The following is a 22,102-nucleotide window of genomic DNA, read 5'->3' as shown; positions in this document are numbered from 1 at the left end:
TAACCTGTAGTTAAAATCATCCATAGTACCTGAAGATCAGAGGGTGGCCTGTATAGCTCAGATTTTTAAAAAGGGTTCCAGGGGTTATCCGGGAATTTACAGACCATTAATCCTGACTTCAGTGCTGGGGAAAATAGTGGAAACTATTATCTAATATAATAAAACGCACCCTCAACGTTCTGAGGACAACGTTCTGAAGTCACTCAGACTCCCAGAACGGTTCGTAAGTTCGTGGTGGTGAAGCCACTGACCAAGACTCGCTGCCCCGCCCTCGCGTCAAACATAATGACGTCGAGGGCGGAAAACCGAAAGAAAAACGAAAGAAGGGACCGCGTTCAGGCAGGGGGAGGAGTACCTACTCCTCCCCCTGCCTAGGAAACACTGGGAAACAACCTCGCAAACCACCCGAAAGCTAAGGAGTTAAAATGAAGCCCCGCACACACAATGACCGAGGAACAACACCCCCCCCCCCCACCGCAACAACCAACAAAGCACATCAAAAGAAAAGAAGCCCAGCCAACAAAATGATGGAGGTGCAACAACCACCCCGAGCCGCCCCCCACCCCCCAAAGCCACCCACCGTCACGTAGCTTTGCTGGCGGGGGACACGAAACCCCGCCAGCACAAGTCCTGTCTTCAGACTCTGGCGTGAACTTCAGCATTTACTAGCCTATGCAGGCAGGGCTTCTGTGCGTCTGACGTCATGCACGTGCAGGACGTCCGACGCACAGAACCCCGCCCAGCAAAGGCTAGCAATGCCGAAGAACAAGCGGAGTCAGCAGACAATAAAGGACTTCTGCTGGCGGGATTTTGGGTCGCCCGCCAGCAAAACAACGTAACGAACGGTGGGTGGGATGGCGGCGGGGGTGGGGGCATCGCGGTGGGTGGGATGGCGGCGGGGGGGGGGGGGGGACATCACACGGAGGAGGCAATGACGGCAATAAACGAAAAAAACCGGCAATCTGCCAGCGCTACCTTCCCTCATCTTCAAAACAATGCTTCCAAAACCCCCTGCCCCCCCCCCCCCACACTCACTCACTCACTCATCTGGCAGCGGTTCCTGAACCCCCCCAACCAAACACACACACTTACTCACTCTCATTTGGCCACACTTCCTAAACCCCCCCCCCCCCCCAACACACACATACACACACTCACTCTCTCATCTGGCAGCGCTTCCTGAAAACCCTGCCCCCACACACACACTCACTCACTCACTCATCTGGCAAACCCCTCTCCTCCCCACCACACACACATTCACTCTCTCATCCGGCAGCGCTTCCTGAAACCCCTGCCCCCCACACACACTCACTCATCTGGCACCGGTTCCTGAACCCCCCCCCCCCACACCCCTCCTCCCCACACACTCTGTCACATATGGCAGCGCTTCCAGAAACCCCGTACACACATACACACACACACTCACTCACTCTCATCTGGCAGCGCTTCCTGAAACCCCTGCCACAACCACACACAGTCACTCACTAATCTGGCAGCCGTTCCTGAACCCCCCCCCCCCCCCACACACACACACACACTTACTTACTCACTCTTATTTGGCCACACTTCCTGAACCACCCCACCACCACCACCACACACACACACACACACACACACTCTCTCTCATCTGGCAGTGCTTCCTGAACCCCCCCCTACACACAAACTCACTCTCATCTGCAAACGCTTGATAAACCGCCCCCCCCACACAAACACTCACTCATCTGGCAGCGCTTCCAGACCCCCCACACACCCCTCTTCTTCAAAGCTGAACCACCCAACACAACTAACACACCCCTCCAACATACACACTCTCTCACTCAAAATCTCATCTGCCATCGCTTCCTGAACCCCCCCCCCCCCCCCCCCACACACACACACACACTCACTCTGTCTCATCTGGCAGCGCTTCCTGAAACCCCTGCCACCCCACACACACAGTCACTCACTAATCTGGCAGCCATTCCTGGACCCCCCCCCCACACACACACACACTTACTCACTCACTCTCATTTGGCCCCGCTTCCTGAACCCCCCCCCCCCCCCCCACACACACACACAAACACTCACTCTCTCATCTGCCAGTGCTTCCTGAACCCACGCCACAAACACTCACTCTCATCTGGCAATGCTTGAAAAACCGCCCCCCACACACACACACACTCACTTACTCATCTGGCAGCGCTTCCTGAACCACCCACACCCCTCTTCTTCTAAGCTGAACCCCCCAACACCCCCCCCCACACACACACATACACACTCACTCACTCTCATCTGGCAGCGCTTCCAGAAACCCCATACACACACACGCACTCACTCTCTCATCTGGCAGCGCTTCCTGAACCCCCCCTACCCCCCCCCCCCACACTCAGTCTCTCTCTCATCTGGCAGCGCTTCCTGAAACACCATACAAACACACTCACTCTCTCATCTGGCAGCGCTTCCTGAACCCCCTGCCCCCCCCACACTCACTCACAATGTCATCTGGCATTGCTTCCTGAACCCCCCCCCCACCCACACACACACACACTCACTCTCTCACTCTCATCTGCCAGCGCTTCCTGAACACCCCACACCCCTCTTCTTCCAAGCTGAACCCCTCCAACACATCCCCCCCCCCCACACACACACACTCTCTCTCCCCCTCCTCCAGCACACCAATTGCTTAGGTGCAGTGGCGGCAATCTGAGACACCAGAGAGAGAGGGGGGGCCTGACACCATAGAGAGAGAGGGAGGGAGGTATCTCTGTCACACACACACTCTCTCTCACACACACTTTCTCTCTCACAGACAATGTCTTTCTGTCTCTCACTCTCACACACTCTATGTCTCACAGTGTATCACATTCACTCTCTATGTGTCACACAGTCACTTACACACTCGCTTAGTCTCATACACTCAGTCTCACAGAGAATCAGTGTCTCACACACACTCTCTCGCACACACTGTATCTGTGTGAAACACACTCTCTCTCTATCACACTGTGTCTCACATACGCAATTGCACACACTCACATTCTCACACACACACTGTGTCTCACATATGCAATTGCACACACTCACATTCTCACACACACACACTCTCTCACAGACACACTCACACCCAGACTCACTCTCTCTCTCTCACACACTCGCACTTTCACTCTCTCTCTCACACACAGTCACTCTCACATACACTCTCCAAAACATACACACTATGAGGAAAAACTTGCTAGCGCCCGTTTCATTTGTGTCAGAAACGGGCCTTTTTAACTAGTAAAGAATAAAATTATGGAACGCGTAGACAAACATGGTTTAATAGGACAAAGTCAGCATGGGTTAAGCCAAGGGAAGTCTTGCCTCACCAATTTGCTTTATTTCTTTGAAGACATAAATAAACATGTGGATAAAGGAGAGCTGGATTTTCAGAAAACTATTGGAAAAATTCCTCATGAGAAACGCTTGAGAAAATTAAAAAGTCATGGGATAGGAGTCGATGTCCTTTTGTGGATTAGGAATTGGTTATTGGACAGAAAACAGAGGGTGGGGTTAAATGGCCATTTTTCTCAATGGAGGAGGGTGAATAGTGGAGTGCTGCAATCAGTATGGGGACCGGTGCTGTTTAACATATTTATAAATGATCTGGAAAACAAACGATGAAGTGAGGTGATAAATTTTCAGATTACACAAAACTATTCAAGAATGTCAAAACATTCAAATTGTGAAAAATTGCTGGAAGACCTTAGCGAACTGGAAGACTGGGCATCCAAATGACAGATGAAATTTAATGTGGAGAAATGCAAAGTGTTGCTCATTGGGAGGAATAATCCAAATCATAGTTTCCCGATGCTAGGGTCCTCCTTAGGAGTCGGCACTCGTGTAAAAGGTCTAGGTGTTATTGTAGACAATACGCTGAAATCTTCTGCCTAGTGTGTGGCAGTAGCCAAAGAAGCAAACAGGATGCTAGTAATTATTAGAAAAAGGGATACAAAATAAGACCAAGAATATTATAATGCTTCTGTATTGCTCCATGGTGTGACATCACCTTGAATATTACATTCAGTTCTGGTCGCTGTATGTCAAAAAAGATATATCGGAATTAGAAAAGGTTCAAAGTAGAGCGACCAAAATGAAAAAGGGGATGGAACTCCTCTCATATGAGGAAAGGCTAAAGAAGTTAGGGCTCTTCAGCTTGGAAGAGAGATGGTTGCGGAGAGATATGATTGAAGTCTACAAAATCCTGAGTGCTGTAGAACGAGTAGAAGTAAATCAATTTTTTACTCTTTCAAAAAAAAATACAAAGACCAGGGGACACTCAATAAAATTGGTCACTCTTCTTTGAACCTTTTCTAATTCTGCTATATGTTTTTTGAGATATGGTGGCCAGAACTGGATTCAATAATGAAGGTGAGGTCGCACCGTGGAGCGATACAGAGGCATTATAGAATTTTTGGTCTCATTCACCATCCTTTTCCTAATAATTTCTAGCACTCTGTTTTCTTGTTCAGCCGCTGCTGAACGTTGAGTAGAAGATTTCATCTTATTTTCTCAATGACACCTTGATCTTTTTCTTGGGTGCTGACCCCCAAGGTGGACCCCGAGCATTAGGTAACTACGATTTGGATTATTCTTTCCAATGTGCATCACATTACATTTGTCCACATTAAATTTCATCTGCCATTTGGATTCTCAGGCTTCCAATTTCCTATGGTCTTCCTGCAATATTTCACAGTCTGCATGTGTTTTAACAACGTTGAATAGTTTTGTGTCATCTGCAAATTTAATCACCTCACTCGTCGTTCTGATTTCCATATCATTTATAAATATGTTAAATAACACCGGTCCCAGGACTGATCCCTGCAGCACTCCAGTATTCACCCTCCTCAATTGAGAGAAATGACCATTTAACCCTACCCTATGTTTTCTGTCCAATAACCAGAACATTGTCTCCTATCCCATGACTTAATTTTCTCAAGAGTCTCTCATGAGGAAATTTATCAAAAGCTTTCTGAAAATCTAGATACATTACGTGGAGGATAGGTGAGGGGAAGAGAGTAGATGAAAACTAGACAGATTTCAAGAGGAAGAAAAGTGGAAGAAAGTTGAACTTGAAAGATGAATATAGGGCAGGAAGTGAAGAAGAGAGAAAAGAAATAATGAATGGATGGGATGCCCTGGAAACAGAGCATAGACAGAGGGAAGCAGAACCAGAAGCAGAGAACAAGTGATTAGAAAAATAAAATCACCAGACAGTAAAGGTAAGAACAATTATTTTATTTTCAGTTTAGTAATTGAAATATGTGACATTTGAGAATTATCTGCTGTGTATATTTTTCACTGTACAGGAGGAAATGTGAGGGAGACCCTTTATGCGATTGTGTGATTAAAAATTTTGCGGATGCTTAATCATGTGAATACAATTTTAATCGATGTATAGCCCTAATATTTAGACCTACTGTATGGCAGCTGTAGTTGTGTGCATATAAATAAGTATTAGATAAAATCCAGAACTACTAATCCCACCTTTACTCCCCTTATTTTCTACCCATCATAAAGCATGTAAAAGTAGGAGCGGTGTTTTTGCCAAGGCCCACTCTGTATGCCTTTCAGTTGAAAAGCAAATGTGTGACCCCTTTTTTTCCATGACATAACAAAATGAATTTTACAGGCTGTGCAGATAGAGACCACAAGTCAAACCAGAAATTCTGTGTAATTGCAGAGGCTGTATGGCATGGACCTGAGGAGTGCCCACAAGGTGAAAGGAAAGGAGAAGCTCTGCTTCTCTCTATCACGCAGGTTTGGCAGTGCCTTAGGTGGCAAAGTGGGGCCAGCTGAACTGCCAGAGAAGAGCAAGGTACTGCCATTTCCCATTGGCAGGCACCGGAAGAACCAGAAATTTCTTCGCCTCTCGCGCAAGAAGTTCTCCCGCTCTTCTACCTTTGAGACTCTGAACCGGAGGAGAGAATTCTTCCTGCAAGAGCCTGTGTTGGAGACTGCCCAGCAGATAGCCAGTGACTGGCAGGAGCAGCCTGCCCAACCAGAGGGCAGTACAGGTAACTCTACACCTTCCTCAAGGTTTCATAGGTATTTAGTTTTTATTTAAATTATTTCTTTCTCCGAGGACAAGCATGATATTGTTTCTCACATGTGGGTGATGTCATCCAACAGAGCACAGGTACTGCCCAGCTTAATATCTCTTCTAAGAGGCCTTTGTTAGCTTCCCACCGCTTATGCCTAGGTGCCTGCCTCAAGCATGAGTGCAGGACTAGCAGTCCTTCATTTTCCACAGAGCAGAGAGGTTGCATCTGTGATCTCTCTGCGTCAAACATTTTCTTTTTCTAGTGCCTTCCCTTGCGGATTTTTGCGCTCCTCCTTCATATTTTTTTTTTATTTTCTTCACATCAGTGTGTGTGCCCTAGCTAGTATTGTGTGTTTCTGGCATTTTATTTTTTTTGGCCTTAAGGCTTTCTTAGGCCCAGGTTGAATCAACGTTTTTTGGGTGTATTTTAAATGTACTCTCCTTACCCATTGAGCCCTTCAATTTGGGCTATTTTCCATTATGTCCCAGTCCCAGAAGGCACCAAGCAGATTTTAAGCATTGTGCTTGGTGCATCAGGGTTATTTTGGACACTGACCTCTGTATCCAGTTTGTCCACTGCTTGAGACTGAACTACAAGGGTCTTAGGAACATGTGTTGCCAAACTGGGATAGACTGTAGGTCCATCAAACATCCTGTTTCCAACAGTGGCCAATCCAGGTTACAAGTACCTGGCAAGATTCCAAAACAGTACAAAACATTTTGTGCAGCTTATCCTAGAAATAAGGGATTTTCACCAAGTCCATCTTTATAATGGCTTATGAACTTTTCTTTTAGGAAGTTATCGCAAAAGAGCCTGTGAAGCTCAGTGGGAAAATCTTCTAGCACTCAGTCCAGTCCTTCGACATCAGCATCGGGTCTGATAGCTGTTGAGTGTATTCCAGACACAGGGATTGTGGGCATCAGCATCTGTAATGACATCTGCCGTTGAATCTGCGCCCCAAGTGCATTCCACATCATCGTCGGTACTGCACATCTCTGAGGACTGGCACTATGCATCGGCAGAAAAGCAGTAACTTTGCTTACCCTCGGCGCACAGTGTTATGAGCTCTGGAGCATCAGCATTACTGGTTTCTGAAAGGCGTCAGCACCGAGAGGATTGTTAGCCTTCCTTGATGATGGTGCCGAGCTACCCGGTGCCCTCTGTCTTGATGCCCCCCCCCCCCTCCCTCCTATGGACCAACAAATCTGCAGGCTTTCTCTGCACCAACTCCCCAGTCTTTACTCATGCCTGCCCTTTTGGAGATCTGGACCATGCTCAAGGAGAAGCTGGGGCGCTTCAGCAAATGCAGAATGCTTAGATATCAAGGGCGCTTGTGCCAACCATGGCACATTCCCAACTGCCCGAGGAGACCCAGTCTGGAGAAGGTTCCAGACGCCACAGTGCTTAGGCATTGAGGGCATTTGTGCCAGCCACAGCACAGTCCATGGCACCCAAGGAGACTCAGTCAAGGGAGACATTCTAGATGCTGGCCCCATGTTGAGCATCAGGATTGGTGCACATCCGGGAGGGTCACGTGATGGCTGGATCCTGAGCGGACGTCTCACGGCTGCTCTCCTCACCTCCGCTAAAAAATAATTGCTTTATATCTGCTTCCTGCCCCGTTTGGGGATTTAAAAGCCTACCTGGAGTATTAGAGAATATACCCGGAGCTGTTTGGACGGCTGATGCGGTGATTTGGAAGGGCAGTACGGGCATGCCAGCACAGGCTCTGCAACACAGAAGAAATGCGGAGCGTATCACGCGGCCAAAATGGCGACTGGACAAGCACCCGCAGGGGAGAGTCAACAACAGGCCTCGCCAGTGATTGCGCTACAGGAAGCGTCGATAAAGGAAATTATGAAACATATGGCAGCAGTGCTGGATGATAAACTGTCGGCTCTGCATGCTTTTATGGACGACTTGAAAGAAAACATAGCAGTGCAGGGTAGCCGCATACAACATACGGAGGAACGGATATCCCGCCAAGAGGACCTGGTGAACGGCATGAATTCTCAGATGGCTGCGCTGGAGAAGCGGTGCAGAGTTTTGGAAGATAAAGTCGAATATCAAGAAAATAGGACCCGGAGGAATAACATCAGGCTGGTGGGGGTGCCAGAAAGTGTGAAGGAGAAAGACCTGTGGGACCTGGTGGAGTCGTGGTTGCCTCGGGAGCTGGGCCACGAGGTAGAGGGGCAGAGGCTGCGGGCTGAGAGGGTGCATCGCGTGGGCGTCATAAAGAATCAGAACAACAGGTCGCGCCCGGTGATTGCCCACATCCTCAATTACGCTGACAAGGCTCAGCTGGTGGTCAAGTTTCGCCAAAGCAGGAATCTGGTCTACAATGGAGCAAGTATACTGTTGTTCCAGGACTTTTCACACAGAGTATCGGAGCTTCGTAAATGTTTATCACCATACTGCTCCCAATTATATAAAAAAGGAGTTAAGTTCTCACTGCAATACCCAGCAAGGGTATGAGTGCTGCATGAGGGTAATGTGCTGTTTATGGAAAACCCTGAAGAGCTACGATCTTTTATGGATAAACTGTAGTAAGAGGACATATGATGTAGGAGGGTGCGGGACGCCTTTTTGGGTGTTCTGTGCTACCTAGGTAACTGCAGTGGATTATCAGTTGGACTATGGTAGTGTATTTTAACTTTCAACCTCAACCTGGTTCCCGCTGGGGACATACTGCTTTTCAAGCACGATTGGCTGTTCACTGCTCCGGAGGACATGACTGATACAAGAGGGTCCTTTAAATGTGAGACGGAGATGAGCTCCCTTATGCGTCTTTACACTAACATAACTATGCAAGTGGGGGGGCAAGGTAGAAGTATGTTTCGTTATAGTATGCTATGGCCATAGCTTGGAAAGTTGTGTGGAGCACGAAGGGTTCAGAGCAGACAATGTACAATGCTAAGATGGAGTGCTTAAAGATGGGGACCAAATGTTTGCTTGTATTTATGTGTATAGTTATCCATACGAGCACCCCTGAGTGTTTCATTCTCAGCACAACTATGCAGTCACGGAGGCCAGATAGAAGTCAGCTTTGTTGCAACATGATATGGTTACTGCTTGAACAGTTGTCTGGAGCTCCGAGGATTAAGATAATATACTGTTAAGATGGAGTGTTTGTAGGTAGGGTCTAAGGGGAAGGGAGCAAGAGGCAGGGGGAGTAGTTTCCTTGGAGGGGGATTGTAATACTGGAGATTCTAGGGGGGGAGGGGAGAAGGGGCATAGACTGATTGAATGTTGGGAGTGTCTGGGGAGGAAGGATGTTAGGGATATGAATGAAGGGTGTATATGATATTCCGTGGATGTTTCTGTAGAGGGGGGAAGGGGAAGGGGAGGGGTGGGGGGTGGGGTCCAAGGCAGAGGGATGCTGGGTTTGGAGACCACTCCTGGAGTTTGGGAACTTTTGTTGAGAAGTAGCATGCAGCAAGAAATACTTTTGGGCGGGGGTAGGGAGAGGTGGTGAGCTGGGACATCACCTCAGAAATACTGTGGACTTGCTTGATGTCTGGATTCTCATTACCATATGAGTAATCTGAGGTTTGGGCCACTGAATGTTGACGGGATTCATTCTCCCATAGAGCGTACTAAGATTCTGTCCCACTGCTCTAAGATGAAAGTAGACGTATTATTTTTGCAGGAGACGCATCTCTCCCAAGTGGAGCACCAAAAATTAAAGCGAGGGTGGGTGGGAGAGCTAGTCTCTTCATCTTTTAACAGTAGGCAACAAGGCGTTGCTATTTTGTTTCACAGGAAGCTCCATGTATTGTAAGGAATATGCCGAAAGGAAGAGGGACCCCAGCTACCCACCGGAGAAAAGAGAGCCGGAGGGTAGGAGGGAAGACCCTAGGGATGCTCAGGTTTTGCCCAAAAGGGACATAAAGATGGGAAACTACAACTCCCAGAAGGCCACAGGAGAGCTCCGGGGGAGGAGAAGTAGGGTGCAGAACCAAGGAGCTCCAGAAGAGGGCCGCCAGGGAAAAGGAAAAGCTGATTCTCCCACCTGGTGGAGGAGGTGGTGGAACCGGTGGCAGGAGAAGGAAAAGCAGCCTAGCAGAGTTAATGAAGAAAAGTGTAATCAGCTGGAAAAGGGGTGGGGGGAGGAGAAAATGGACTGGGCTACTGAAGGAGAGGGGGAGAATGAACCAGAGGCGATGGAGCAAGAGGAGGCTGAGCTGGTCTTAGACGAACCCATGGAGCTCTTGGCTATGGCTCAGCAGCACTGGAGGTATAGGGGAGAGGCCTGGGTCAAAGCGGGAGGAGGTCAGGAGAATAGAGACTGACCCAGAGGGTGGGACCCAAGGCTTTGAGCCCGCGCAAAGCCTAGCTCTATTGAACTGTGCTGAGAGAAGCCAGGCTGTAATTGGACTGTGTTAGAAACAGCCTGACTTTATTGAGCTGTGCTGAGAGAAGCCTGGCTGTACTTGGACTGTGTTTGAAACAGCCTAGCTCCATTGAACTGTGCTGAGAGAAGCCTGGCTGTAATTGGACTGGGTTAGAAACAGCCTGACTTTATTGAGCTGTGCTGAGAGAAGCCTGGCTGTACTTGGACTGTGTTTGAAACAGCCTAGCTCCATTGAACTGTGCTGAGAGAAGCCTGGCTGTAATTGGACTGGGTTAGAAACAGCCTGACTTTATTGAGCTGTGCTGAGAGAAGCCTGGCTGTACTTGGACTGTGTTTGAAATAGCCTAGCTCCATTGAACTGTGCTGAGAGAAGCCTGGCTGTAATTGGACTGTGTTAGAAACAGCCTGACTTTATTGAGCTGTGCTGAGAGAAGCCTGGCTGTACTTGGACTGTGTTTGAAACAGCCTAGCTCCATTGAACTGTGCTGAGAGAAGCCTGGCTGTAATTGGACTGGGTTAGAAACAGCCTGACTTTATTGAGCTGTGCTGAGAGAAGCCTGGCTGTACTTGGACTGTGTTTGAAACAGCCTAGCTCCATTGAACTGTGCTGAGAGAAGCCTGGCTGTAATTGGACTGTGTTAGAAACAGCCTGACTTTATTGAGCTGTGCTGAGAGAACCCTGGCTGAAATTGGACTGGGTTTAAAACCGCCGAGGAGCTGTTGAAGAAAAGGGGGCTGGGTTGCAAATCCCAAAAACAGGCCCAAGAAAGAAGAAGAAACACATAAAGAGGAAAACAGAGAGCTCGGTGCTGGTGGTGAGGAGGCTTCATGGACTTAGCCAGTAGGAGCCTTGTTTACAGTATGTATGCATAAACTGGTTCAAGACCCAGGGGGCTGATATGTTTTATGGCTGGGAGAGGTAGCGGGTCAGAAGGTTGCTCTTTGTTCTGTATATACACCAAATGTATACTCTCACTCATTGTTTTCAGGTCTCCTCGCAGCTGGTGGCAGTCAGTGGATATCAACTAGTGCTAGGATTTTAACATTTCAGCAGATCCTCTGATAGATTGTACACCAGCAAAACCAAGACCCTCAGCCTGGAAAGATAAGGGGGTGAATTTCTTGATGCGTGAGTTGGGGCTGTTAGATGTTTGGAGGTTACTACATCCGGAATCCCATGACTATACTTTTTTTCTCACAAGTACATGGCGTACACGCCAGACTTGATTATAGTTCTTGAGCTTTTCCCCATCCCCTCCCGCTCCTCCCCCCTACCCCCCATCCCCTCCTCTTACCCCCGAGTTGTAATAATAAAAATACACAACGTCATACATAAAGAAGAGATCATGCATGGATATAAATCAAAAAGGGACATTGAAATTTGAGGGAAATGCACTTTTGATTTTTCCAGATTACTCAGCAGGAATACAAGAGAAAAGAAGGAGATTCCATCCTATATGTTCAACCCTGGCAGAAAAGAAGATCCGTTTTGCCCTGTCCTACCCAGCAGTTTTAAAAATACAAATGCATGGGAAATGGAATGTTTTTGCATCAGAAAAACTGGCAATGGACTTCCTGAATAGAGAATTGAGTGATCAGGCACCAACCCCGTGAGGGAGGGCAAGATGAACTGAGAAGGTTGGAACACATCCGGGAAATAGTGTGGACTGTTGGACACAGAGATGCAGAGAGTGAGTGTTGAATGACTGGTTTTTGTGGGTTAGCTATGGATTAAATTGCTGTAAAATAGGATTTGGTTGGGAGAGGAGTGGGGATCCCAGCACACAAGTGACCCCGGTGACGCTATATGGCGGCACACATAGTTGGAACTAGAGAGGGGGGTAAGAGGGGGCGAATGGCAGGGGTGGGGTGGGGTGCTAGACTCCATGTGTATGGCTTTGACTTTAGTGGACCCGTGGTGACTGACCCACCCCCTCATGAATGATTATACCCATCAATCCAAGGTCCACCTAACCTGGACCTGACTAGATTACATACTAGTGGCCCATTCACTGTTCTCTCGCATAGCAGCGGCAGAAATAGACCCTCTGGAGGTATCCGATCATTCGATAATTTGGGTGGATGTAGATTTCGCCGGTCCGGGGGCATGGGACAGACTATGGAGATTCCCATCCTTCTTGTACAAGGATGAAAATTTCGGGAAGTACATTAAAGAGCAGTGGACGGCCTACGTGGACACTAATTCAGGATCCTGCGAGTCCCCAATAGTGTTTTGAGAAGCCTCGAAAACGGTCCTTAGGGGGGGAGCATCATAGCATATATGAGCGCCAGGGGGAAGAGAATTGCAGCGGGAATAGTCAGATTAGAAAAGGAGTTGAGGCAGGCGAAAGCTAAATACCTGAAGTCCCCATCGAATGAACATAGGGAAGCCATGGTGGCGACCTCAGTGGCCCTCAACTCGCTCATTCATGACCAGACAAAGAAAAGAATGTGGGTGAGGGGAATGAGATTTCGGCGATTTGGGAATAAAACGGGGAAGATGTTGGCACAGGTGGCCCGTGCTCAGGAGCGGAGGAGGTTGATCACGTCGGTGGTCCCTCCTACTGGACGTAGGGTAGGGACCCCAGAGGGAATAGTGGAGGCATTTCACACATTTTTTTACCAAGCTATATGCAAGGGGGGGAGAGGAAGAAGAGACCCCAGCACAAGATTATATAGATGATGCAGGGATGCCCACGTTGCTGGCCGGCATTTGCAAGGGGCTGTCGAGACCCATACAGATGCAAGAGATACAGCAGGTGCTTAAGTCACTACCATAGGGCTCGGCACCCGGGCCAGATGGCTAAACAGCAGAGTATTACAAACTCCTACCTGCTGACTTCGGGGCGCCGTTATTAGAATATTATGAGGCGGTGGTACAGAGAGGGAGTTTCACCCGGGGAGAGAATGAGGCCTGGATAACGCTAATACCCAAACCAGGGAAGCCAGAGGACCGTGTAGAATCTTACAGGCCCATATCTCTCATAAATGTAGACCTTAAGATCTTAGCCCGGGTGCTGGCAAACTGGCTTGCACCACACATGTCGACCTTGATAGGACAATATCAGGTAGGATTCATCAGAGGACGACATTCCATGCTTAACGTGAGGAAAGTCCTATTAACCATTGTTCAATGCCGCTCAACAGACACTCGCCTCTTGCTGACAAGACTTGATGCCGAAAAGGCTTTTGATAAAGTGAGATGGAGCTTTTTATTTCTGGTACTGGAACATGTGGGTGTGGCAGGCTGGTATTTGGATGCCTAAAGGCTTTGTATGCGACACCCACAGCCAGACTGCTAGTAAATGGAAAGCGATCTGAACCTCTGGAGATACAGGCCGGCACTAGGCAGGGTTGTCCCCTTTCCCCTCTGTTGTTTCTCTTGTATCTAGAACCTCTGCTCCGTACGATTGAGAAGGACCCTGAGATACATGGGGTTTCACTCCCGAGCCAAATGGTGAATGTGTTAGCCTTCGTGGATGATCTGTTTTTGACGCTGGTAAGGCCCCAAGAGTCACTAAGGCGGCTGATCGAAGTAATCGAGGAGTTTGGGTTTCACTCTGGGTTTACATTGAATACTCGAAAGTCGGTAGCCTTACCTTGAGAGCCAGACATAAAGACGGGATGGGAGGGACCTTTTCCATTGCAGTGGGCACAGGATGCCATGACGTATCTGGGGGTGAAAATCCCACTTGATCTAACCCGCATCTATGCCTTAAACATGGAACCCCTAAAAAGAAAGGTGGAGAGTGCATTGGGCAGGTGGCAGGCTCTTCCTATATTCTTGATGGGACATGTGGCCTTATACAATATGATCTTGTTTCCAATCTGGGTTTACAGCTACCAAATGATGCCCATGTATCTTCGAGGCAAGGATGAGAGGTGGCTGAAGGGGAAGCTAGCAAATTTTTTATGGCAGGGGAAGAGAGCCCGGATGAATGTTGCCCCGGGAGAAAGGAGGCCTGGGAGTGTTGGATTTGCGCCTGCTGTCAATAGCTGGTGCAGGGGCGTAGCCACGGGCGGGCCCGGGTGGGCCTGGGCCCACCCAATTTCGGGTCAGGCCCGCCCAGCAGCAAAGTTCCTGACGGCGATTCCAGTCGCAGGCTCCGCTCGCAGTCGCAGCGATTCCTACACGCTGCCTGCCAGTGCCGGCTGCAGCTCAATCTCCTTGCGCTACTAAGCGCTTAGTAGTGCAAGGAGATTGTTGAGCAGCAGCCGGCAGGCAGCGTGTGGGAATCGCTGCGACTTCGAGCGGAGCCTGCGAGTAGAATTGCCGTCAGGAACACTGCTGCTGGGCGGGCCTGCAAGGAGGGTGAGATGCTGCAGCTGCACGGGGGGGGGGGGGGGGGGGGGGGGGAGGGGGAAGGGATGATGAGGGAAAGATGTGGCATGGGGGAGGGAAGACGGGGGACACAGCAGCTGCACAGGGGGAAGGGAAGATGGAAAGAAAGATGCTGCACAGGGGGGAGGGAAGATGGAAAGATGAGGCTTGGTTGGTGGGTGAGGGAGATGCACGGGGAAAAAGGGAGAGATGCAGCAAAAGGGTGGAGGGGTGAGGAAGGGAAATTCTTGGCTGTGTATGAGGTGGAGGGGAGGGACACATGCTGCATACAGAGGGGAATAGGTGGGGAGGGGGAGAAATGGTAGACATAGGGGTGGAGAGGAGGGAGAAATGGTGGGTATAGTGGTGGAGGGAGGGCGGAGCACAGAAAATATTGTGCCCACCCACTTTGGGCTCAGGCCCACCCAAAACTGGCTGTCTGGCTACGCCACTGGGATCCCACACCTCTCAGACTGGTTTAGAAATACAGAATATTTTTCCCTCACACTGTCCGAACTGCACTGGTTCCAGGAACAGCATTTTGCGAGCTGGTTACAGGCCCCAGGGGGTCAGGCACAGAAGTTGGGTCCAGCAACCCCGATATTTCAACCACTGAGATATACCTGGAAATGGCTTTGTAAAATTTTCAGGTTTAACAATGCAAGTTCTCCCATGCTGCCCATTAGGGGAAACCCCCAGTTTCCAGCGGGTAACACTTCGCGTGCCTTTCAGACTTGGGCAACCAGGGGGGTGCGATATGTGTACCATGTGGTGAATGAGCAGGGAATGATAAAATCATTTGCTGAACTTTGTAGAGAGTTTAAATTGCCTGAGACGGACATATCTGCATACCTACAGTTACAGCATTATGTGCGGTCCTTGCCGAGAGTAACTTTGACAATGGAAACATGGGAGAATTTCAATGAACTGCTAGGCTTGGATGCACAGGCTAGAGTTCCGCTGAAATATTTCCATGCGCATTTGAGAGAGCATACCAAGCCAGCAAATTACTCTGTGGTGTTACAACAGTGGAAGGCAGAACTTGGAGTACGACTCACCCAAGAGCAATTGGAAATGTGCATCAAGCGGATTTACAAATTAACTGAAAATGTGTACTGGTGGGAAACTCAGTATAAATTTATCTTTCGATTGTACATATCACCGCATAGAGCGTATAGAGCCACGCTGAGAGACACCGACTCCTGCCCGAAATGCGCCCACCCAAATGCACACTTGGGCCATATGTTTTGGTCCTGCCCAAAGGTACATGGTTTTTGGAAAAACCTGGCGGAGCATGTATCGGGCATGTGGGGAACCCGATGGCATCATTGTCCCAAACAACTTTTTCACACATTTACTATACAGGGACAAGCACCAGCTGGCATAAGGGCGTTCCTTCAGAGGGCAGTTCTGATGGGGAAGAAAACAATCCTACAAGTGTGGCTAACAGAGGAGCAACCCACAGTCAGCCATTGGAGATCGCTGATGATACAAATGTGTGCTTTGGAACAACACAGTATTATGGACCTTGGATCAGAGGCAGGAGACTTATTCTGCAAAATCTGGTCCCCCTACTGGGACACCCTGACACCAGTTGCTAGGAGCAAAATCTTGAATGCTTGAACTGGGGTGGGGGGGGGGGGGGGGGGGGGGGGGGGGGGGGGGGGGGGGGGGAGGGGAGGGAGAGGGGAGGAAGGAGAGGGGCGGGATGGGAAGGGAGAGAATTTGGGAATGTTGAAATGCGGATGTGTTAACATACATGGCTGTAGAATGAGATGTTTGTAAACGTGTTCAGAAAATATAATAAACATGATTTTAAAAAAATAAATTATTTTCTGAAATGGCCGTGGGTTTGAGGTGTGCTAGGGGGTAGAGCCATGTAGAGTGGGTGGAGCCAGTGCGATGTGGGGCAGAGCTGTGGGCATGTACTAAAATCTTCCTCTCAAAAATTGGGACCCCTTGGCAGCTCTGGGATAAGATCTTTTGCCAGGTATTTATTTATTTTGTTACATTTGTACCCCGCGCTTTCCCACTCATGGCAGGCTCAATGCAGCTTACATGGAGGGTTAAGTGACTTGCTCAGAGTCACAAGGAGCTGCCTGTGCCTGAAGTGGGAATCGAACTCAGTTCCTCAGTTCCCCAGGACCAAAGTCCACCACCCTAACCACTAGGCCACTCCTCCACTACCAAAGGAGGCTAACAAGCTTGCGGTTTGATACGCCTCTTAGGTAGGGAACAGAGGGAAGTGTATTTTTTTGAAGGCTTAGCCAAATGGTGGGGGGAGCAGCTGGGAGAAGAGATCGCAGTGGAAATACTATCAGCAGGCTTCACGAGGTCATTTAAGGTGACTCCTAGTTCTAATTTACAAGATATGCAGTTCAAATTGTTGCATGGTGCTTTTATAACTAGGGAAAAGGGAAGAAAATGGGGCTCTGGGAGGACAGTAAGTGTGTGCGTTGTAAACAAAGAGTGGGTACTCATGTTCATACTTTCATGGAGTGCATGAAACTTCATACATTTTGGGTGGGTGTGCTAGGGGCTTTAGAGCAACTACTAGACGTCCCAGTTGAATTGTCCTACAAGGTGCTGCTCTTGGGAGATGAAACAAATTTGAGAGCGCAGGGCTTATCTCCTTCCCAGGTGCGTTTTGTGTATGTGGCGTTAATGCTGGCTAGGAAAGTTATACTAGTAAACTGGGTAGCAGAAGAACCACCAACTGTGCACCACTGGACGGTAAAGATGACACAGATGGCTCGTTGGGAGAGGGAAAGGACTAAGTCCTCTAGGCAAAAGAGCGGACAGGCGTACAGTTCTCTGTGGAAGCTCTATGAAGTGTTGCATGCAGGATCTCAATCTACTCCAGGAGTGGGGGGGGGGGGGGGGGGGGGGGGGGGGGGAGGGGTCGGGGGAGGAGGTTTGAAATGAATGTTTGGAAGGTTAAAAATAAAATAAGGTGAATAGGACGTTTGCAGTGTTGAAAGTTTATAGTTTTGTTTGTATAAAGCAGCAGGTGGAGATTTAGACTTCACAAAAAGTCTGCGCATGGTTATCAGTTTTTGATTTTTGATGTATGATGCAAGCTTTTACTATGTATTTCAATTCATGATTTGTCATGAAAATTTATATGTAGTGTTGTACTGTGACTGTCCTGCACCTCAATAAAAATATTTAAAAAAAAAAAGGATTGGTGCACATCCGTCCAGTGCAGCCCTTGATGTCAGGGGTGGGGAGGAGTTGTTCAGGGTCTGAAGGCAGACCGGTAACTCGACGTTCTTCAATATATGGCCTTCAATCTGGCAGGCAAGTGCAGACTTGTACTTCCCATAAGGTTACTTTGGACAGTCTAATTGTGGCCTTTCCTGGGAGTCTGAGGGGGATCCACAGTATTCCTCTGCAGAGGAGTTCTCTGATACGCTACATGACCCCTCCCAACTTGCAAGTAAGGCACAAGTTTCCTCCTGAGTGCATATCTTACACAAGCTTTGTACAGGAAATGGCAGAGGCCATTCCTTTCTCACTGAAGACTGAGAGTCGGCCTAGTGCTGCATTGCTTACTGTTCTGGACTCTGAATCTGTACCTAGGCACCTCTGTCAATCCACCTTATAAAACAGACACTTTGTATGAAAGCCAGAACAGTCCAGTTACCACACCAGTCCTGGTTGTCTGCCCTCAAGAAAGCGTAGAGTTTAATGTCTCATACCTCTGCTCTTCTAAACAAGGTGACCCGAACCCTAAACTTCTTTGGGAGGAAGTTTTTTCTTTTTTAATTAACCTTTATTGAAGTTTTCAACCAAGATACAAAACAACAAAATGGTAGATTCACAGTTTGTTCTTCAGTGCACCCTCGCCTTACACAAACTATCTCATCTTTCTCTCCTCCCTCCCAATCCAATTCCCCCCATCCCAACTTCTCTAGGTCGGAAAACTGCGCCACTGTTGCTCAAATTATCCTAATCTAAATTAGCACAAATAATGTATTCTGTACATGTCATACCAATTGTCCAGTTTCTGTACAACTTGATCCCTGCATGGGGGATGGCTTTGTTTCCACTGTGTAGCAAGCACCACCCTCGCAGCTGTTATGCCCAAACGGAAGAGAAAATCTTCAACCTCATCCAGATCCGTAACCTGTCTTGTTCAATAACGCAATCTCCATTGAGAGCTTTAGCTCCTTGCAGAAGATTTTGGAGGACATAGCAAAGACCTGCCCTCAGAAGGATGGAGGGCCGGGTAGTGCCAACACATATGACAATAAGTGCCCCATTCCCACATGCCCTCCAACAAGAATCAGAGTCCAAATTATACATTTTAATCAAAGAGATTGGTATGTAATACCAACGGAACAAGACCTTGTACCCATTTTTCACAATTAAGGTAGAAATACCCTAACTCTGAATACATTGCCACACTTCTTCCCATTCAGTTTTACTTATAGCCCTCCCCAAATCTGCTTCCCAAGTCTCCATATAGCAAGGCTCCTGCACACCCCTAGAGTTCAGGCAGTGGTATATTTATGAAATAGTCTCCCTCTGGACAACTAGACCTAAGAGTCTCTCACAGGCACTCATCCCTTGTTTAAAATCCGTGAGCATTTTAAACAAGGGATGAGTAGTGCCTAACCTGCAAGTAAGGAAATACATCCCTGGATTCCAAGCTATATCTCCGTCTCAGCTCCTCAAAGGACCTCCCCCTCCCCCCTTGCGCTATTATCCCAAAACTGACCCACACATAACAAACATCCCTCCCCCGCCTCCCACCTACGAAATAGAGCTTGATCCCTCCCCGGGCAAAATTCCATATTACCTCTAAGAGGCATGTACCAGGAATAATGTTTACCCTCCCCCCCCCCCAACACCCTGTATCTCACCCTCTCCAAATTCTCATAGTGAGGTTCCAATGAGGATCTCCAATCCCAACCAGCTTCCTCGTGGTTGTCAAGAAAGGTGCATTATTACGATATCAGTGGCCCCCTCGTTCTCCAACTCCACCCACTGTTTCACCTCCTGTGCCTGCCAGGCCAAAAGAGCCTGCAACTGTACTGCTTGATAATATTTTCTCACATTAGGGACCACTAAACCTCCGTTTCTCCTTAACCACAACATTCTCTGTGCTATATGTGGTCACTGGTTCACCCAGATAAATTATGAGATCTGCTGTTGCAGTCTTGGCATATCTTGATTTGTGATTCCTATGGTCAGGGTCGAGAAAAAAATACAACAATCAAGGGAGGACCATCATCTTTACTGTCTCAATACACCCCACCCAGGATAAGCTCAATTTAGCCCAGGTCTGCAGATCCTGATTAATGTGTCGTAGCAGGGTCCCATAGTTGAGATCATATAAATTGTTACCCTTCTCTCCCAAGTGGACCGCCAGGTAATGACTGGAGGAGCTAACATGCCAAAAGGGGAATTGCTTTCGAAGACCAGTAGCCTATGCCAGAGGGAGTGAAATATTTCAAATATGACTTCCCCATATTAATATGGAAGCCAGACACTCTCCCATAAGTCTCCAGCTCAAGCAGAACCTCTGGAAGGGAATTGCTGGGACTAATTAACGTAAATAATATGTCAGCAAATAAGCTGATCTTATGATCATGTATCCGAACTCCCTGGATCAATACCTGGTCCTGCACTCTCTGTGCCAAGGGCTGTATTATCAATATGAAGAGCAATGGTGATAGGGGGGGCACCCTTATCTGGTTGCACAATGAAGTTGAGAGGCAGCTTTATCAGGCCTCAATGCTTGTCAACCTCATTTGGACCTATGAGCTCTACACTACTATCTGTTGAGGTGCAGACTGCGCTCTTGTTCAGACTGATTCCCCATGGATAAGGCTACTGATTTTGCAGGCTGAACCAGAAGCAGGTTTGTAGACAATATCTGACCAGAGGCATCTTTGTTTGACATTACTTTTCCTGGCTGCGTGTCTTGAATCTTGATGTTCCCAGCTGAGGAAATAACCTTTTAGGGGACAAGGTGAAAGAGGTCGTTGAGTACATCAAGAATCACACAGGCATCATAAAGTCCCTCTTTTGGCTTCTTCTAGTTGTGTCGTCTTCTTCTGGGAGGTCTCTGGGCAGGCCTAGAAGCAGAAGTTACTACTCTTTCGGTTGTAGATTTACCCCTTCTTCCCATACTCCTCAGCAGGCCCAGTCTGCTCCCCAGTCATAACAGGGAGCAAACATTTGACTGCCCCTTGGAGAGTATAGCCGTCTCTGAAGTAGCAGTCTCAGAATATCTGCCAATAGAGGAGCAGCTGAATTTTTTCCAGGAAAAGTGTGCCTTTGTAACCTCCATCCGGTGGGATCTTCAGATAAACCAGCTTGGTTACGCTCAGAATTAGCAAAGGAGACCAACCACCAGCTTGCCCACCAAGACTTTCATACCTCAGCTGTCTACGCAAAGAAGTATTAGCAGAGCAGGTCTCCACCCTTCTCTAGACTAATGAGGTAGAACACATTCCACCAGGGCAAGAAGGGAAGGGATTCTATTCCAAGTACCTTTGTGACAAGGAACACAGGGGGGAGTGGATTTCTTCCCATCTTGGGCCTCGGGGCCATGAACAGATATCTACTCAAAGAGAACTCCAGGATGATTTCCATGGGCACTCTTCTTCTCATGATTCAGGTGACCGATTGGCTAGGCTCTTTGGATTTTAAGGATGCATGCACTCACATTCAGATTCTTCCGAGCCACTGAAAGCATCTCAGATGTCGGGTGGGACAACATCACTACAAGTACTGCGTTAGACTATTTAGCCTCACATCGACTCTCAGGGTGTTCTCAAAGTGTCTAGTAGTAGTTGCAACATTGTTCCACAGACTGGGTGAGTGGCAAGTCAAAGAACACACTGAGAAAAGGTGTTCAGGTGTCTATGCAGAGAATTATTTGAGTGCTTGAGCTCCTGGAGTTTCTCATCAATTCCCCGTTCCCACCTGTGCATTGGAGATCTTATGGACATGGTGCGAGCTCAGGCCTTCCTGCCTTAGGCTAGGACGGATGCCTTCATTGCCATTGTCACTTAACTCCATAGCAGCTAGCGGTCGCAGCTTGGCAGATGTTGAAGTTGCTAGGCTACATGTTATGCTTTTATGCACTCAATATATTTTATCCGATTTTCTTCCCCTTTTTTATGCACCTACTATATTTTAGCCTGCCACTTTTTTGTTTTTATAGTTTTTAAATTTCTTCCCAGAATAGCGGGGTCTTCTCTTCAGCATGTCTCCCTAAACATTTTATCAATAGTAGACTTTGACTACATTGTTTGGTATATGTATCCAGTAGTGCTCATGTTTTCTTCCCCCTTTATCTCCGTCTCATCTGTGGATTCCTTGTTTTCCTGCTACATTCATCCGGTGCTTATTTTT

The 22,102-nt window shown here is 48.2% G+C and overlaps 1 protein-coding gene across 2 annotated transcripts in view; it reads left to right on the top strand.

The window, feature by feature from the left end:
* Positions 1 to 22,102, top strand: part of CBX7 (chromobox 7) — a 299,910-nt gene that overhangs the window by 228,524 nt on the left and 49,284 nt on the right. For both annotated transcript variants that reach the window (XM_030210908.1, XM_030210900.1), the window contains exon 5: positions 5,696 to 6,029. In XM_030210908.1, the coding sequence (XP_030066768.1) occupies positions 5,696 to 6,029 (334 nt within the window). The remainder of the gene's footprint in view (positions 1 to 5,695; positions 6,030 to 22,102) is intronic.

The sequence above is a fragment of the Microcaecilia unicolor genome, chromosome 1 (assembly GCF_901765095.1).
Source record: "Microcaecilia unicolor chromosome 1, aMicUni1.1, whole genome shotgun sequence".
NCBI classification, from domain to species: Eukaryota; Metazoa; Chordata; class Amphibia; order Gymnophiona; family Siphonopidae; genus Microcaecilia; species Microcaecilia unicolor.
Note: the sequence above shows the minus strand (reverse complement) of the source record. Positions and strands in the feature narration are given on the sequence as shown.